General features: G+C 36.5%; 2 protein-coding genes across 2 annotated transcripts; one reads left to right on the top strand and one right to left on the bottom strand.

The window, feature by feature from the left end:
* The first annotated feature begins 1189 nt into the window (after positions 1-1189).
* Positions 1190-10057, top strand: slc2a12 (solute carrier family 2 member 12). The gene is made up of 6 exons (XM_043224506.1): positions 1190-1335; positions 1905-2039; positions 3648-5039; positions 6353-6475; positions 8046-8178; positions 8775-10057. Exons 2-6 carry the CDS (start codon positions 1928-1930, stop codon positions 8863-8865), a joined length of 1851 nt encoding a protein of 616 aa, XP_043080441.1. The 5' UTR covers positions 1190-1335; positions 1905-1927; the 3' UTR covers positions 8866-10057.
* Positions 9983-14622, bottom strand: tbpl1 (TBP-like 1). Its single transcript, XM_043224542.1, has 7 exons — positions 14375-14622; positions 13474-13676; positions 12334-12416; positions 12154-12217; positions 11964-12067; positions 11345-11439; positions 9983-10675 (listed from the first exon to the last, which is right to left on the bottom strand). Exons 2-7 carry the CDS (start codon positions 13606-13608, stop codon positions 10596-10598), a joined length of 561 nt encoding a protein of 186 aa, XP_043080477.1. The 5' UTR covers positions 13609-13676; positions 14375-14622; the 3' UTR covers positions 9983-10595.
* Positions 14623-15388: the final 766 nt, after the last annotated feature.

Raw genomic sequence — 15388 nt, 5'->3', positions numbered from 1 at the left:
TTTAAAAAACTTTTAATTAGCTGTAATAACAGTACAGCAGGCTATGTTTATCAGTCATACTGTCTGATCTGTTGATTCACACTCAGTTTATCTGTGACGCAGCAGTCCGCCATATTGCATTTCAGCTATATTATCACAAGCATAAATTAGTTTTATCAGTCAGATAAAACATTATATTATACATTATAGTATATACGTTTATATATTATTACAATATGTTAATTGCTTATGAAATTAAATTATGTGGGTGAGCGAAAGTACAACTTTTTAATTGCGTGATACACAAGCCAACTAAATGATCATGAACGCGAATGTTATAAAAGTTATATTCCATTATAACTCTGATATCACTCGCATCACAGTACAAAATGGGTAACGATGAAAACGCAAAAAGGTAAATAATAAATAAATAAGCAAAACCATGAATGGGAAAGAAAACGCCGGCTTTACATTCTCGCGGTAGTTCGTGAACTTTTGAGCAGCTGTAAAGCAACAGCGGAAGTGTTTGTGCCTTCCTGAACAAATTAAGATGCGGTTTGTTTTCTTTTTCAGATACATGTCATACCCCGGTGTTTTCGACATTTGTGGGTGTGGTATTTTGAAGTAAGGGAAGCCCTTGCATAATCCAGCGAGTCGCACCAGCCTGATCAGTCCGACTCGTTTTGAACGAGTCTTTTGAACAATTCATTTAAAAAAGGCGGTTCGAGAAAACAATGTGCCGATTCTTAAATTTAGTGAAGTGGTCCATGACAACTGTTTGTATGCTAATTCAGATATCCAACATACAAGTCACAAAAACATACCCAGAGTGCGCTTTATTTACAACATTCCTTCTGCCGAAATATTTTATGTGCTGTTAGACTGTATCACTAACATTATTCGAGCGGGTAATAGGTATATTTAGATGTTCCTGGCGTTAAACCCTCATGTGTTAATATCCATGTAGGTTTTGTAAGCATACTATTTTCCGTTAAACTGTAAAAACCAAGAAAAACACGATCTCACATGACTTCCCCCCAAAATGTTAGTAGAACACTATTTACTGAAATCCGAATAGTCCTAATGTAATAATGCGTATGCGATTTATGAACACAGCTGCTTAGTTCCGCGTAGTTCTTCAACCCCTTCTGCTTACTTGACACTTTCAGCCTCGCTGTTTTGCACTGGTCAGTGGAGGAGGAGTTTAAGTCACAGCGCCTTCCAAAACAAGGAACGTGTGTGTGTGTGTGTGTGTGTGTCGACACAAGGACAGATAAGTTACTGCCACCGGGAGGAGAGAGTCGAGGAGCTGAAATGATTTCGTAGACAGCCTTCCACGTTATTGACGTTAAAAAGGTAAAGTTGGCACCAAAACGCGGAAGCTCTGTTTGAATGGTCTAATAGTTAAAAACGGTACTACTAGCTGATCCGCTCCTACGGTAATGGCACTGAGAAATCCAAGATGGTCAATGGCTGTGCATTCCTGATTGGGACATGCTGTTACTCTTGTGTGTTAACAGTAGCGAATAAAGTTGTTTATGCATGTTGCGTTCTTCTCATTGGTGGCTTTGTAAGTATTAGCTTCCATAAACAGGAGAACCAGTTTCTGTTTTTTTAAGTATTCATTGGTTACTTGAATGCTAATTAGAGTTATGTTTAAATGATGATCTTCCTATTAAGAAGTTGACCGTTTGAAAAGTTTTTTTCTTCTTCTGTTGGTTTAATCCCAATGAATGCCTTTAGTGTTGTGGAGGTGTCATGGTTGAGATCTGGGAGAGCTCTGAAGTCTCCTTACAAATGTGTTCTGTCATATCTGTGTTTGTATGATTGCTAATATTATTGCTGGTGAAATGCATGATCGCCTGATTGATTATTATGAACCGATTCTAAAATAATCATTGTTTGTTTAATGTTTAATGTCCTAGTTGTACCACAACCCTTGAAGAGCATGGACGCATCTGAGGAGCCCATAAGAATGACTTCTGATCCTCAGAGCAAAACGTGTCTACAAAATCAGGAGACACACAAATATCAAGTGAAAAGCCCATCTGCAAAATCAGGTAAGTACTCCACATAGGCAACAGAAACTTGTCAAACTTGACTAAAACAGATTTTTCACTTGCAATTTGTTAAATGTCAGAATGGAAGAATGGAGCAACGGAGAATTTTTGTGCTTTTTTTTATCACTTTCATCAAAGTCTAAAGTATTCATTCAAGTTTGGTGTGTCTTTAAACAAAAAAACCCTCCAGATTATTCCATTCTGAGCTTAAGAAGCTTCTGATAGGTTAATTGATTCTATTTGAGTTAACCGGTGACATACCTGTGGATGCATATAAAGGCACAACTCAAGAGGAACCTTTTTTTGTGCGAAATGTGTGAATCAACCCCAGGACAACAGTAAAAGACCTTGTGAGGATGCTGGCTGAAACCGGTAAGACTGTGTCATTATCCACAGTAAAATAAGTCCTCTACCACCATGAATTGAAAGGTTACTCTGGGAAGAGAAAATTATGTGGATATATTGAAGCAACATCCGATGACATCAGCCGGGAAGTTAAAGCTTGGGCGCAAATCGATTGTTCCATTGGACAATGGCCCCAAGCATACCTCCAAAATAGTTACAAACTTGCTGAAGGACAACAAAGTCAAGGTATTGGAGAGGCCATCACAAAGCCCTGTTCTAAATCCAATAGAAAATGTGTGGGCGGCACTGAAAAGGTGAGTACGAGCAAGAAGGCCTACAAACCTGACCCAGTTACACCAGTTCTGTCAAGAGGAGTGGGACAAAATTCCAGCAAACTGCTGTAGAAAGCTTTTGGAAGGATACCCAAAACGTTTGGCCCATGTGAAACAGTTTCGGGGCAATTCAACCAAATACTAAGGAAGTGCATGTAAATTGTTGACTGATGAAAGAAAAAGTAAAATCCATAAAATTATCCCTTGCTCAATTCTGACATTTAACAAATGCAAAAATATGTTAATATTTACTGATCTAAACCAGAATATCACTCTGATTTAATGTTTGACAGTAAGGGTTTTTCAGTTTTTTACAGTTTCAACTGTAAATGTTTGTGTGGCACGAAATTATAATTACAAGCTATTTCTGTTATAAAGTTTCAAATAATTCAAATGAACTAATAATGACCGACTGACCATTTTTCTGATCTTTAAATCTAAAAATTATAAAGGTAACCTAAAACATGCCGCTTTCGTTGTGTAACGGTTATGTTATACAAATCATAACTTAATGGAACCTTATTATTGATATTGTGAATTTCTTGTGACAGCTGTGATGCTGTAATCAAGGTGTCACATAGTTAGGCATATTGGAGTTAATTAAAGGTGATTTGTATGCAGATTGTTTTATCATTTATCTGGAATGCATTTATGGTCCACAATACAGCAATTCAAACACTTTCCAGTGATTTATGTGAAATAGCTTGTACGCTGTTAAAATTTTTAATGTACTGGTCATTTTTTTTCATGCTATGATGCTTGCATGGCATGTATTATGTACTATGTGTAATATATATATATATATATATATATATATATATATATATATATATATATATATATTCATTTCTAAAAAAATTAAATTATCTATAAATATATATATAATATAAAATGTCATCTATTGTACTATCCTTTCTCTCTGTCTCTGTAGGCAATGGTGCAGCGCTGGTGTTGTGCTCTGTGTCTGTGGCGTGCCTGAGTGGGTTGATGATGGGCTACGAGATGAGTCTGATATCAGGAGCATTACTTCAACTCAGGGATGTTTTGACTCTCTCCTGCCCGCAGCAAGAGCAAGTTGTTGGCTCTCTTCTGTTTGGAGCCTTCCTCCTCTCCCTGGGTGGTGGCACCATCCTGGACCGCTACGGACGGCGGTTCTCCATCATCCTCACGGCGCTGCTATGTGTCTTGGGCACACTTCTAAGTGTGTGTGTGGTGTCATTTTGGACGCTAGTAGTCGGGCGGATGCTTGTCGGCATGGCAGTAGCGCTGTCAGGCACGGCGTCCTGTCTTTACGCGGCAGAAGTGGCACCGGCCGCCTGGCGCGGGAGGTGCGTGTGTGTATATGAGTTGATGGTAGTTTTAGGGATGCTGTTGGGTTTTGGACTGAGCTGGGCGTTCGCAGGGGTCCCGGATGGATGGAGGTTTACGTTTGGTGGCGTGCTGCTCCCTGCTTTGCTGCAAGCCGGCATCATGCCACTTTTGCCGCAGAGTCCTCGCTTTTTGCTGGCCCAGCAGCGCGAGAAAGAGGCTCACGCAACTCTCCTCCGTCTTCGTGTTGGCATCAAAGGAGTAGACACGGTGGAGAATGAACTTGGCTCCATACGCATGGCATTGGGGGCGGAGCGCCTGCACGGCTTCCTGGACCTCTTCCGCTCTCGTGACAATATGCTTCAAAGACTGCTCGTTGGTGCAGCGCTGGTTTTCTTGCAGCAGGCTACGGGACAGCCCAACATTTTAGCGTATGCGTCGACTGTTCTCAGCAGTGTGGGCTTCCATGGGAATGAGGCGGCGACTCTTGCATCTACAGGGTTTGGTGTGGTTAAAGTGGGCGGGACCATTCCTGCAGTCTTTCTAGTGGACAAAGTGGGGCCTAAAGCCTTATTATGTGTTGGCGCAGTTGTTATGACATTGTCAACAGCAACTCTGGGGGCCGTTACTATGCAGAGCCGCACACATGTTTCTAGCCTATGCAGAGGTCCTGTTAATAAAGCAAACCTCACAGTTTTTGGGACGGGAGAAGAGACTGATTTCCAGACAAACACTCCACTGGGATTGTACCATCCTTCTAACCATGAACCTCAAGACAAGCACAAAACAAATGCTTTCCTCACAAGCATTAATGACACTAAGGACCACTGGATTTTAAGTCACACTCCAGATCATAGGACAGCATTGATGGAACTGGCTGAGGGTTCTGAGAAAGACGGTTCCAAAATTGCACTTCAGTCTCTTCATGTTAATGAAGTGTCACCCTCACTGAAATGGATCTCTCTCGTCAGCTTGCTGGTATATGTAGCTGGATTTTCCATCAGTTTGGGACCAAGTAAGATTCAGTCACTGTTCATACTGTCATATAAAACAAAAACGTCCTGTTAAAGGAATAGTTCACCCAAAATTTAAACTCTGTTGAAATACTCATTCTCAGGCCATCCAAGATGTTGATAAGTTTGATAATGTTTCTTCATCTGAACAAATTTGGAGAATTTACATGAGCTTTACATTACTTGCTCACCGCAGGATCTTTTTTAGTGAATGGGTGATGTCAGAATGAGGGTCCAAACAGCTGATAAAAACGCCTCAGTAATCCAGAAGTAAACCACATGACTCCAGTTCATCACTTAACAGAAGTGCAGAATGTTGCATGTTTGTAATAAACAAATCCACCATTACATTTTTTAATCTTTATATTAATATGTTTCAATATGAGTTCTTTTATTCATAATTTTGCGTTCTCCGATTTCCAAACTATTCTTGGATGGCCTGAGGGTGGGTCATCGGATAATCACATAAAAGAAAGGTCTAGAATAATGTTATTTATTTTTTAAGGTTATTTTAGAACTTTTGGAACTTTTAGATGGTTTTTGGAACTATTTTTAGATGGTTTCTAGATGGTTTAGAACCTTTCTATGCAATTAAAATAAACGGCAACTTTTTCTTTTTTAAATTTCATAAAAATCTAGTGAGCTGTTAGCAGATGTAACTGGATAATTCAGTAGTTTAACTGAAATTTAAACAGAAATTTTAACAAATCATTTAAACAGATTAATTAAAACTTATTAGTCTTAAAAGAATGTATTTATCATGAAATGGTTAAAATATTGTTACAGCTCTTGGCTGTTAATTGCTTTGACCAGATAACTGATTAATTTAAGAACTGGATCAGTCTTTTTTTATGAACAAATCATAGAAACTGATTCATTAAAAATATCTGACTCAAAAGAATAATTTGCGGAGCTTTGCAGCCGCTGTGTTCATTTATTTTGTGTAATGAAAAGAGTGGCCAGGATAATCTTTAAAAAAATAACTGGTTACACTACAATAAGTTTCATTAGTTAACATGAACTAAAAAATAAACAACACTTAAACCAATGTTTACAAAGATGAATACTGTAATAAATGTATTGTTAGTTAATACGGTATCTAATGTTAACAAATGACATCTGATTGTAGTGTTACCATTAATTATTTTCATGTTTTATAGAAAAAAAGAAAGCCATTCAGATTTGCAACATGGGTTTGAGTAAATTGTTTTTAAGGTGAACTATTATTGTAGCGTTGCATTTCTGTTTTTTCATTGTCATTGTTCTTTTTTTAAACTAACTTTATTTCTTCTTCTGTGTCATCATCAACCTGCAGTGGTTCATGTGGTTTTGAGTGCGATCTTTCCAACTGGCATCCGTGGAAAGGCCGTGTCCGTCATCTCTGCCTTTAACTGGGCTACAAATTTGCTTATATCGATGACCTTCCTTACTCTGACAGGTAACCCACACACAAACACAGAGTGAACGGTTGTTTACAGCTATGAGATCAGTAGATCATGGTGACCCTGTAGTATGATGCAGTTTATTTATCAGTATCTGGGTTCTGAAGGTCATCCAATAAAAGCAAAAAGATTGGGGCTGTCTGTAGATAAGTAGTTAATTTATGTGTTCTCATTGGTTAAGCAATTGCTGATTTGACACTGTCAGGAGGAAGATCTTATAATAACTTTAATAATTAATTAATAATTACTTTTTCTCAAACTTAAAGTTAGTGGTACATTCCTAAGCCTAAGTGCAATATCTGTCTCTTCTTGTTTGTGCTACATGTCATTAGATTTTTAAAATAAGTCTAAACCAGACTGCATAATGTCAAGAGTTATGTAAGAGCACAGTTAATTTTGTCACAGATCATTAACTAACTAGGTAAAAAGGATAAGTTGTTTTGATTGCAATACTGCTATTTTTAACAGTAGATTGATTATTTATGTTACAATTTAACTCCGCTTGTTGCTCCCATAAGCTATGCTCTAGCCAGCCTAAAATGACATAAATATATAAAATTATATATAAATGATATGAAAAGGTTTTCAAACAGGTCCAAGGACCTTAAGGAGTATACAAGAGGGTTATCAAGGGGCCCACAATAGGGTCTATGGAAAATTAAAAATTAAGCCTGACAGTGTTAACTATAAACCTTCTCTAGAATAATATTTGTTGTAAAAAGGTCACTACAGAAACTTTCATAATAAGAGGTATAAAAAAAGAAAGACTTAATACAATGTTCTTATTTTTCATAAATAGTTGCATTACATATCAGATGATTAGCAGCCTGCTCTTGTCACGTCTTTGTACCCTCGTTATCCTGTGTGGTTGATTACAAAGCTCCAAACTCAGGGACCTAGCTTTGACAACTGCTTATTCATCTGGTCTTAAAGTAATAAAAGAAGTACTGCAAGTACTTTCTATAGAATTCAAACATTTCAGCATATATGGCACTACGCTAAAAACAAGCAAATAACATATCACTGAAACAGGTACAGGGGCAATTATAAATTACAATATCGTGAAAAAGTTCATTTCAGTACTTCAACTCAAATTGTGAAACTTGTGTATTAAATTGAAAGTGAATTGGTGGGTTTTTGTTAAATGTGAGCCAAAATCATCACACTTAAAAGAACCAAAGACTTAAACTACTTCAATCTGTATGCAATGAATTTATTTAATACACAAGGTTTACAATTTGACTTGAATTAATGAAATAAATGAACTTTTCCATGACATTGTAATTGATTGAAATGCACCTGTAAATAGCAATGTCAATATCCAAAACACAATATAAGCAATGTTTTGTTCTCAGAAAACAATTTGCATAGTGTGGATGGAATTAGGATTGTGTTTAGAGGCAGTCTGCCAAACATTCATTTGCCACCTGTGAGGATGTTCCTGCAGAGATGGAATGAAAACACCAAGAAACACAAACTTACAAAGCTTTGACCAGAACAATAAACAAAAAGTAGGTTTTGTATCTCTTATCAGAGGTCATTTACTGAAATGTTTTGTGGTTGCAGAGAGGATCGGTCTGCCCTCGGTGATCTTCTCCTACGCTGCTATGAGCTTCATGTTGGTGGTGTTTGTGATTGTATTTGTGCCAGAGACGAAAGGCCGATCACTGGAACAGATCTCTAAGGAGCTTGCCATGAAGTAAGCGCACACACACACACACACACACACACACAAAGTCTGTCATGTTAATGATCCCATTGACTTGTGTTGTTCTTATATTAAGTGTAATGCATGTAAATTGGAAAACAAAGTCAAAACCAAAATATTTTAGGTGATTATGAAGTCTTGACATGTCCAGGAATAGAGGGCATATGGTCATCCTAAATGAATAGTGTTTCTGTTAATTAATAGCGTTTCATTAAATGTATTTAAATTTGACATTGAAGAAAATTGTATTAATCAAAATAAGTACTATATTTTATATATTTTATATAATTTTTTTTTATTTTATTTGTAAATGTATTTATCAAATTGTAAATATGGCTAAAAAAAGCCCTACATATTTCCAGTGAAAGATAGACTTGGATTGATAAACGGTGTTTTTTCAGCAACCTGTTGTACAACAGCTACACGCCCCATCTGGCTAAAAATGACTTTAGAATGTTGGCTCGTGGGTAAAAAACATTCATACACCCGGTTTTACAATACTTGGCACTTTCCCAACATTGCATGCATGCAACTTTTTGTTTTAAAGTGCATCATTGTAATGACCAGACACGTGTGTTGTTCTGCAGAAATCACCTGAGCAGTAGACTACTATGTCATAGAAGAAAACACGAGGCTACAGCACAACCCTTACAGGAGGAAAAATCCCTCGCTATTTGACTTTTTAACTAGATAAAGAGTGGAAGAGCACTAGGGTATTGCAGACAACCGATTGTTCTTGGTGCCATTACAGGACAGACAAACCCGTGACTGCATTTTTCAAAGTATTGAAGATATATAACTGATTGATGCTGCCACGGATATAATTTAGCTTGATAAACCTTCCAATGGCATGATGGGTCAGTTGAGATATGTTTATATGTCAAATTGATTTATTTGTGTTCTTTGTAAAAATGCATTTTAAGTAGTTTTGGTACTGACTGAGATTTTATATGGAGAATTTACAGCTAACTGTTATGAAACGCTTTGAAAATTGTGCAATCATGACCATAATCCTGCCATGACAAGTCAAAGCCAAGTTCGGTGGCCCAGTCACATATCAGTGTTTGCGTGCTGAGCACTACTTATGAGGTGAAGGTGTCTCTCCGGCAGGAGATGCCTTCATGTAAGCAAACAACATTATGTAACATTACGAACTGAAATGTTATGTAATACAAACTGAAAACGTTTTGACTTAAAACAGCCTTTTTGCATTTTTTTGACTAAAAGCACATTTGATAAATATAAAACAAAAATAAATTAAGACAAAAAGTAAAGATTGTAGCGATCTGTTTTCTATAGATTGCTCTTTTTTTCAGTTTCTCAGGGAATTATGCAAATGTAATGACTTCCCTGAGGTAAGTGTGATATCACGTGACCTGTTGTTCACAAGCTGATTACATAAGGCATCATAAGTTTCAGTAAGTTATATTTTCTTTTATGGCCCTCTAAAGTTTATTCGTGTTGGTTCCCGCACCAATTTTCACAGTGTAATGCACACAAAGTCCTCAATTTATTTATTTTTTTTTTTTACTTCGCTTTTAACCACATTTCAAACGGCCAATTGTGACCAATTTGCAGAATATGAAGCCTGTTTGTGCAGATTCAATTTAAATAAAAAAAAATAATTTATACATAATAATAGCATTAAAAGAAAAAAAAATTAATTAAAAAGTAAAATAGCCACAAAAGTATTAAGTGAGGCAGTGGACAAGCAGTACTTTGTGAATGACCTGTGAGCAAAATAGAAGTAATGCTGGGTTATTTCTCTCGCACAGACATAGACGCAATGACTTAATATAGGGATTATTTTATTTTGTTTATTATAAAATACAAAAGTTTTCACATACTACATAAACGTATGAACCAACAACTCCTTCACAACCCAGAGTGTTCTTTGTCCACAGTATACACCAGATATACATCACCTGCTGTTTAAATGTGAAGTTTTTGCCCTTTAACCTCTCGCTTCTGACTTATAGTATCAGTAAAAGAGCTCCAAAGATGTCACTAAAATCAAATTAGCTAAAATTTCCAAGATGTTTCAGTAAAACGCGATCCTTAAATGTCACTGCTTGACAAGGTTTTACTTTGGTGTCCATGCATTATATAATACAGTTAATTCAAGTGTTTAAAAACTACACAATGTCAGCAACACAATGTCAATGCACTAATGGTCCTCTTCTGAGCTTTAAGAGGTCGTCATTAATCAACGTGGGGTCCGAACACCAAAGTCAAGGTTCAAAGGCATGACTCTGAAAACACACGACCCAGACCCGCTTGGACGTGAAATGGCAAAAGCTGCCTTGGAGACACATACAGTACAACAGTTACAAGCCTTAAAACATTCAATGATAAGGTGCTTTTTTGTTTCAAACCGGTGCCTGCGTGTGTGTGTGTGTGTGTGTGGTTTATGACAGTGTTTTCTGACACTCAAACAGCAGAGGATAAATCTGCTCCACAGCGGACGCCACGCTCTGCACATTTGGTCCTAGAGAGAGGGAAAGACGGTTATTGATAGGATAAGACCCAACATTTATTTCACCTTTATTGTTTGACAAGAAAGCAGATACTAAACACAGTGAGTTGCATTAATTATTCATGGTTATATTTGTGTGAAAATATATAATTTTTTTTTTATTAATAATAATAAGACTCAAACATTACAAAATATTATAAAAATAGTAAAAAAAACCCCAAAAGAATTAAAATGTTTTATCTCTTATTAAGATATATGCTATATTATTATTTATTATTTTCTGCACATATAATAACATTAAGACAATTATTAATATCACTGAAGAATAAAGACATTTAAATCCTAAACAAATAAAAAGACATTATAGCATACTATATTTGCTTGTATCCAGACCTTCATGATTCACACAGCCCACAGTCCTGTGGGCCGCCATTAATATAGTGTGGCTAAATAATCTGGGAATAATTCTTATTAATGCAGTAATCTGTATAAACTCTATGGAGGCAGGAACTGAAGTCTTGGTCATTTAAAATTCGTAAGTAACTTGACACTCAATTCATATTAGTTGGTAGATTTCATAAACCCATTAAATGTTATGGACTGGCAAAGGGGCTTCAGCTGTGACCCAGATTATGGTCATGAAAATGATGATACTGAGCGAAAGCTGTGTGAGTGGTTTACCTGTAACAGTGATATTGCCTGTGGAAAAGACCTGCACTGTACTCCTGAGGTGTTTAATTCTGTATGACGCAGCAGGGTGGATCTCGGGTTCATAGCTGAAAATACACACAGACACAAATATAGCTCTGAGACCTGCAATCCAGCTATAGGAGAACATGTTCCTTCACATGTTTTGAGGTTGCTCAGTCGCATTCACCATTTCACCACTAGAGGGCACCGTTTCCCTTTTTAATGTTCCTTCGGGGACTGGGTTAACATCCGTCTCTGGTGAGCCGATCACAAGTGGTCAGGCGAGACACATTACTGTTAACAGCTGGTATTAACATGCATTTCAAATGTGCCTCCTGTGACCACTTGTGACCGGATTTCATTGAAGGGAAGGTCTCTGATTTCATCACTACATCCATCGCTAACTGTTTAAACCTGTATTCAACTCCGACCATTTGTCAGATTGGCCCAAAACGGATGATAATACCACATGTAAACGAGCGCTAGCACAAAGTGTACGTTTGCTAAGCCACTCCATGGTCTCTTGATGCAAGCCATACACAACACGAAAGCGCACGCTGTTAAAATGCATGGGTAAAGTTTGAGAACAGAAAAACCTGTAATGTCGTACCTGGCAATAGGGCGGTTATTCTTAGTGAACTCAATGAGACGGATTTGAAAAGGCAAGGAGCACACTGCTAACACATTGACAACCTTGAAGTCCGAGAACCTCACCTGCAGATGAGATTATAACAATAATACATCATTTAGAATTCTACAAAGCCGTTTACGGTAGCTAATTAATCAATCAATTTCGACACCTTGAATCCAATCTTCTGCAGGCAGCGGGCCAACCGTCGAGCTCCTAGTTTGGCTTCCTCCTCACTAAACAAAAACAAACACACATAAAATGTACAAAATCTCATTTTAGAATATACTGATCATTTCAGAAGCACAAACAACTCTTGGCTTATTAGTATTCTTAGAATTGAAAAGCAGACCTTGTTGCTCCAGTGCAAATAATTTTCCCTGATGACCATATAGAGGCAGTGATACGTGGTTTTCGCAGCTTCATCAAAACTTTCTAGAAAAACATCCACAGAACATAAGCAACAACATGCATTAATGATTGCCAATATACTGACTAATAACGCTGACACTGACGATTTTGAGCAAAAGGTAAAAAGAAAACATGATGGCACTTTCCATGTTGGTTTCCCCATTACATCATTTTTAAGCTGTAACGGACAAAATGCATGTTTTGTAATAAAAACACTCTAGACATGTCAAACGTTTATGTAACATGACTGACATGATGCTAGTTTTCAAAAAAATAAATAACATCAATTGGACCCTTTAGTAGCAAGGGTATATTTAAAGCAAAAGCCAAAAATACACTGTATGGGCCAAAATGATTAGGATATTAGTAAATATTAGAATATTAAGTAAAAATTGCATTCCATAAAGATATTTTGTAAATTTCCTACCATCAGTTTTGATTAGTATGCATTGTATTGCTAAAAACTTAATTTGGACAACTTTAAAGGCAATTTTCTCAATATTTAGATTTTTTTTAAATGTGAAGATTCAAATTTTCAAATAGTTGCATCTCAGCCAAATATGATCCTATCCTAACAAAACATACAGCAATGGAACGCTGATGCATAATAAATTGATAGTTTCAATAAACTGACCCTTATGACTAGTTTTGTGGTCAAGGGTCATATGTTTTCCACATTCATCAGGCTTAACCATTCAACTCGTATTTAAAAAATAAAAATGATCAAACTAAAATTGATTTAAAAGCTTTTAAAAATAACTTAAACTTTGCGTCTTTTAAAATAACTTCATGCATTTTACATTTTTGGAAAAGACTGAAAAACACTAATTTAGTGCTAGCACTAGCACTAGTAGAGCTTTAAATTGGATGCAGGCACGACTCAAACTTTGGTAAGTAGTTTCTGAGACAATAACATTTTACATACATCATTTTGGTGAAGTATAATGATGATTTTTTTAATAAGAGTTGAAGGACATAAATTATACTGTTACAAATCTTTTCACACTAACATATGTAAATACAGAATATAGGTGTTCAAAACTAAAAACTCCTCTCCGAAGGTCTAAGTATCTAGACTTACTCCCACTTCAGGCTTGTAGATGACATTAGTCCCCTCTAGGCCGATGGTGCGCAGGTTTAGATGGCACCTGGTTCTGAAGACAGATACGACATTGGTAACGATGATATCAAGCGCCACATCATTACTGGGTTCCATGGAGCCGCTGTAGATGTTTTAAGCTTGACAACCCTTTTACAGATGCATGTCACGTTACAAAACAAAACCTGCAAAACACATGAATTTAAGAATTGTTCTCCAGGTACTAGGTGGTTTAAGTTACATTTTGATGTTAGCTAGAGCTAAGTTATACATGTCTTAAATGACTAGTAGCCAAGCGTTCTCTAGGTCTAATACCCACAATAAATGGTGATTCATTAACTATGACTATTGTGCTTTAAACAAAGGCACTTAACCTCAGCTGTTCAATGGAAATGATCTGTATAACAAATTAACTAATGAAAGTCACTTTGGATAAAAGCATCTGTTAAAATGCCTACTTCTAAGTACTAAAAGTGAAAAAGCTCGCAAGTTTAGCTGCTGAGATGCCAACTTTAAACATACAAAAGCAGTTATTATTTGACATACTCTATACGTGCTGTGCCCGCAAAGTACTGGCAAACATTTTGAACAGATCTCATGACAAAACAGCAACTTATAAGAAAATGATTTTACAGTTACAGTTAACTGCAAGACATTTAATTTAATCACAAATTAAAGCAACACGGGCATCAGCAGGAGACAATAACATAAAACGTGCACGCTAGCTATTTGAGCTCTAACACTAAATAACAGAGCTGCGCCGTTGCAAATAAATGTCAATATGCATGCAAAAGCGACCATAATTTAGTTTAAACAGCAGAGAGAGGTTTGGTTATTGACTAAATGACTAGCAAACACACTGACCTAATAAACTTTCACTTACTTGACCGATATGGGGCGTCAAACGGTGCGTCCGAGACAATCTTATTATTATAAAACGTTGTGATGGCTATCTTAAAACGAGTGTTCAAATGTTTAGAAACCTATATAAATAAAAATTAAAGGTCGGAAGAGCACCAAAAGTAAACAAAAGCGTCAACATGCAAACAACAGACAACCGGCGATTGTTGTCAAGGATGCCTCAGTTCCTGCGCGAGATGAGAAACTGTCCGGTCAAACACTCTACAGCGCCTCCACGCGGAGCGGAGAGCATCAGCGGCACGAGCTAACGTGTAGCGCGCGTATTATCCCTCATATCCAACAGCCTACTAGTGCCATCCTTTGGTACGAGAAAAACAGTGATAATGACGGTATACTTTGCGTATTTTAAAAGTTGAATTTAATAAGCAGAATGTTAAAATACGCAATGTCCCACAAATTTAGCTGTCATTATTTAAAATAACATTTCTGCTGGAAATCAAAAATGCCATGTACATTTAAATGCATTAAATTAGAAGATACTGAACGAACACAAAAGAAATATGAATCCTTAAAAAATCTTTACACATGTCCAAAACAAAATTTGCAAATAGGTAAGACTTTTTCAGTAATGTTTTATATTTGATCCAGACACACAACAAATTATTATTATTATTATTATTATTATTATTTAATCAGGCAGTATCAACGCATCCTTCATCCTAAAGTAATCCATCTTATAGTTGTTTTTTGAAAATATTTTTTTTTTGTCACAAGCTTAACACATGCATTCCATGTCACTGTTTTTTTTATTATAATTACTATTAATATGAATATATGGGTAACATATTAAAAAATATGATTTTGTCGAGATTTCCCTAAATGAAGCTGGCTTTCAGTTTGAAGTATTGTATGATTTCATCCGTCCACTAAAGTAAGAGCTATTTGTCAATGGGTGTATTAAATATTTTACACTTCTTTTGTACCTGAAGTTGTTAAATCATATTGAACCAGTCAAGTGATTGTCAAAGAGAAACAC

The sequence above is a fragment of the Puntigrus tetrazona genome, chromosome 23, assembly GCF_018831695.1.
Source record: "Puntigrus tetrazona isolate hp1 chromosome 23, ASM1883169v1, whole genome shotgun sequence".
Classification (NCBI taxonomy): domain Eukaryota; kingdom Metazoa; phylum Chordata; class Actinopteri; order Cypriniformes; family Cyprinidae; genus Puntigrus; species Puntigrus tetrazona.
The sequence above is the reverse complement of the archived record's forward strand: the minus strand, read 5'-3'. Positions and strand labels throughout refer to the sequence as shown.